Raw genomic sequence first — 2,666 nt, forward strand, 5'->3', positions numbered from 1 at the left:
TCAACCAATATGGCAAAGTGTGTGGCTAGGTCTCAGAAACTTAACAAGTCTAAATCAAATGACATAAAATATAAAAAGAAAAAAAATACTGAAATGAAAATTTTTAATGGATCTTCATGTAAGATCCGACTGAGACTTAACAATCGCACATGGCAAAATGCCACAGTGAAAATAGCACTGCCCGTAGTAGGAAATCACCAGAACGGGCATGCACGCAGCTCGACCGACCGGTCCATTTCGGCGCACCGCCACAGCACCCACAACGGCGGCCCTATTTCCCGCTATATATACTCGCGCGCATACATCGGTCATGCGTACTCGACCCTGCCTCCAGTCCCATACTCCATACACCACCACCTTCCTCCCAAGCGAACAAAGACTCATGGCGACTCTGCGGCGGTGCTCCGGGCTGCTGCTCGCGGCGGTGGCGCTGGCGCTGGCGGCGGGGATGGCCGCGGCGCAGGGGCCGGCCGGCGCGCCGGCGCCGGCGGCCGGGATCAGCTCCGAGTGCATGACCGCGGTGCTCAACATGTCCGACTGCCTGCCGTACGTGGAGAGCGGGAGCAAGACGCGGCACCCGGACAAGGCCTGCTGCCCGGAGCTGGACGGCCTGCTGCAGTCCAACCCCGTCTGCCTCTGCCAGCTGCTCGCCGGCGGCGCCGACTCCTACGGCATCAGCGTCGACTACAAGCGCGCCATGGCGCTGCCCGGCGTCTGCCGCCTCAACGCGCCGCCGCTCAGCGCCTGCGCAGGTAATCCTTCGCTTTTTTTCTGCCGTCGCTTCGCTTGGAGTAAGCTAGTCAGCGATCAAGTAGCTTAAACTGTACATGGACGAAAGGCAGAAGTATTTCACAAGGCTCACTGATCTGTCTACACGGAAAAGAGATTTCATCTTCAAGCGGGCGATAATAAAACATGGAAACTCGTTAATTATTTACTCATGCCAATCTGTACTCAAGCTGGAGTAGCCTAGTGAAAGAAGTAGTACGGTCTTTGTCCAACAACCTAATGGCATGATTTAGCAATCGAATTCCACCGAATTATCCTCGCAGAAAAGAACACATTGAATTTTGGATGTACTACTACAGTGGCAGTCGTAACTTATTAACAGAGACAAAAAAAAATGCAGCTTTTGGAGTCCCCGTGGGGCCTTCTTCGGCGCCATTAACAGGAGTCTCTCCATCCGCTACAGGGCCACAGATGCCTGGTAAGCCATTGCTACTCTGCCTGCCCTGGTTCTTCGGTCCTTTTTTACTTCAGCAACTCTACTAGTGTTACTTGGCATGATTGCATAATAGATCTTTTACTAGGGAGACATCGGATATATTCAGTCTTTCGCCTCTTTGAACGAGTGAAATGTTCACATTCGGTCTTTTGATTTTGGCATGTTTATTCAAGCAAAAATGTTTCTGTACAATAATAACAAGGCAGGCATTTGAGGTACTGTTAAGACTTTCAGAGTGAGATAGGGTCCTGAAACAAGTCTGCTTACTCTGCTCCACTCTGCCTCCTGCAGAGAACCCGCCATCCGGAACGCCGTCCAAGTCCAAGTCCCACGCCCCCGGCAGCCTCACCGGCCGCGGTCTCGTCGCCCTCGCCGCCCTACCGCTGGCGTTCACGGCCGCCGCCATGTTCTAGGGCAGCAAGAGTTCGCGAACGTGTGGCATTGTGCCGGTCTCACACGCTTGGCCCGATGAGATCACATTCTTCTCCATTCTTGCCTCACATTCCCATTGCTGTACACGAGAGATTATTTTTCTGGTTGATCCATTCCTTGTAATAGTTCCTTTACCTGTGTGTAATCTGCTAGAGACGGTTGACATTCTGTGTATTACTACCTACTCCCTCCGTCCTCGGATAAGTGTACTTCTACCGTTTTTCCTAAGTCAAAGTTTTATAATTTTAACCAACTTGTTAGAAAAGAGCAGTAGGATTATATGACATCAAATTGGTATATTATGAAAATACATTTCAGAACGAATCTAGTGATATTAATTTAGTGCCATAAATGGTGCTACTTTTACCTACAAAGTTGGTCAAAGTTTCAAAACTTTGAGTTAGAACAAAAGCTAGATGTACACTTATTCGCGGACGGAGGAAGTAGTTTGCATTATTGCTATCTTTAATTCTTTTCGTTATGTGTTTTCTTCCTCCTATATATAGACCAAAGTCACCAAAGCATACATTAGTACTAGTAGTATCAATGGGATCACGTGAAGTGTTGGCTAATTTGAGCATTGATACGGAAGAACCGAAGAATGGTGGTGTGGTGTGTGGGGGAGAAGCATTGGAATCGCCGTCGGTGGACGGTGGGCAAAGCCATCATGACACCGGCACCGATCGATCTTAAGCGCTGTTGGTTCATCAATGCTAGGATTCGTCCCATTCAATTCCTCAACGGCTGCTCTCCCATCTGTTACCAACCACGTCACTAATTACTCAAGCGCTACTAGTACTTACTTGAAGAGAGGGGGCAGATAGATAATTTGGGACACGCATATGGGCAGATACAGTACATAATTTGGATCGGGCAGCTAATTTGGGACACACGCGTTTAGAGCGTGTCTACCGATCCCTCAAAATCGGTTAAAGAAGTAAAAAAATCGATTTTAAGGGATTAAACCGAATCTAGCCTATCCCTGCTAGCTATTTATTTGTCTCAGCAC

General features: G+C 48.8%; 1 protein-coding gene across 1 annotated transcript; it reads left to right on the forward strand.

The window, feature by feature from the left end:
• The first annotated feature begins 367 nt into the window (after positions 1 to 367).
• On the forward strand, positions 368 to 1,906 carry LOC119277360 (non-specific lipid transfer protein GPI-anchored 2-like). The gene is made up of 3 exons (XM_037558639.1): positions 368 to 752; positions 1,130 to 1,207; positions 1,517 to 1,906. The coding sequence occupies exons 1-3, from the start codon at positions 383 to 385 to the stop codon at positions 1,636 to 1,638; spliced, it is 570 nt and encodes a 189-aa protein (XP_037414536.1). The 5' UTR covers positions 368 to 382; the 3' UTR covers positions 1,639 to 1,906.
• Positions 1,907 to 2,666: the final 760 nt, after the last annotated feature.

Source organism: Triticum dicoccoides, chromosome 3B (genome assembly GCF_002162155.2).
Source record: "Triticum dicoccoides isolate Atlit2015 ecotype Zavitan chromosome 3B, WEW_v2.0, whole genome shotgun sequence".
NCBI classification, from domain to species: domain Eukaryota; kingdom Viridiplantae; phylum Streptophyta; class Magnoliopsida; order Poales; family Poaceae; genus Triticum; species Triticum dicoccoides.

What these genes read in the sequence shown, in the direction of transcription:
- LOC119277360 (XM_037558639.1), top strand. Translation starts at nt 383, where the DNA reads ATGGCGACTCTGCGGCGGTGCTCCGGGCTGCTGCTCGCGGCGGTGGCG. An exon ending in GCCGCTCAGCGCCTGCGCAG is followed by an intron (nt 753 to 1,129) that starts GTAATCCTTCGC and finishes AAAAAAATGCAG; the next exon opens with CTTTTGGAGTCCCCGTGGGG. An exon ending in TACAGGGCCACAGATGCCTG is followed by an intron (nt 1,208 to 1,516) that starts GTAAGCCATTGC and finishes TGCCTCCTGCAG; the next exon opens with AGAACCCGCCATCCGGAACG.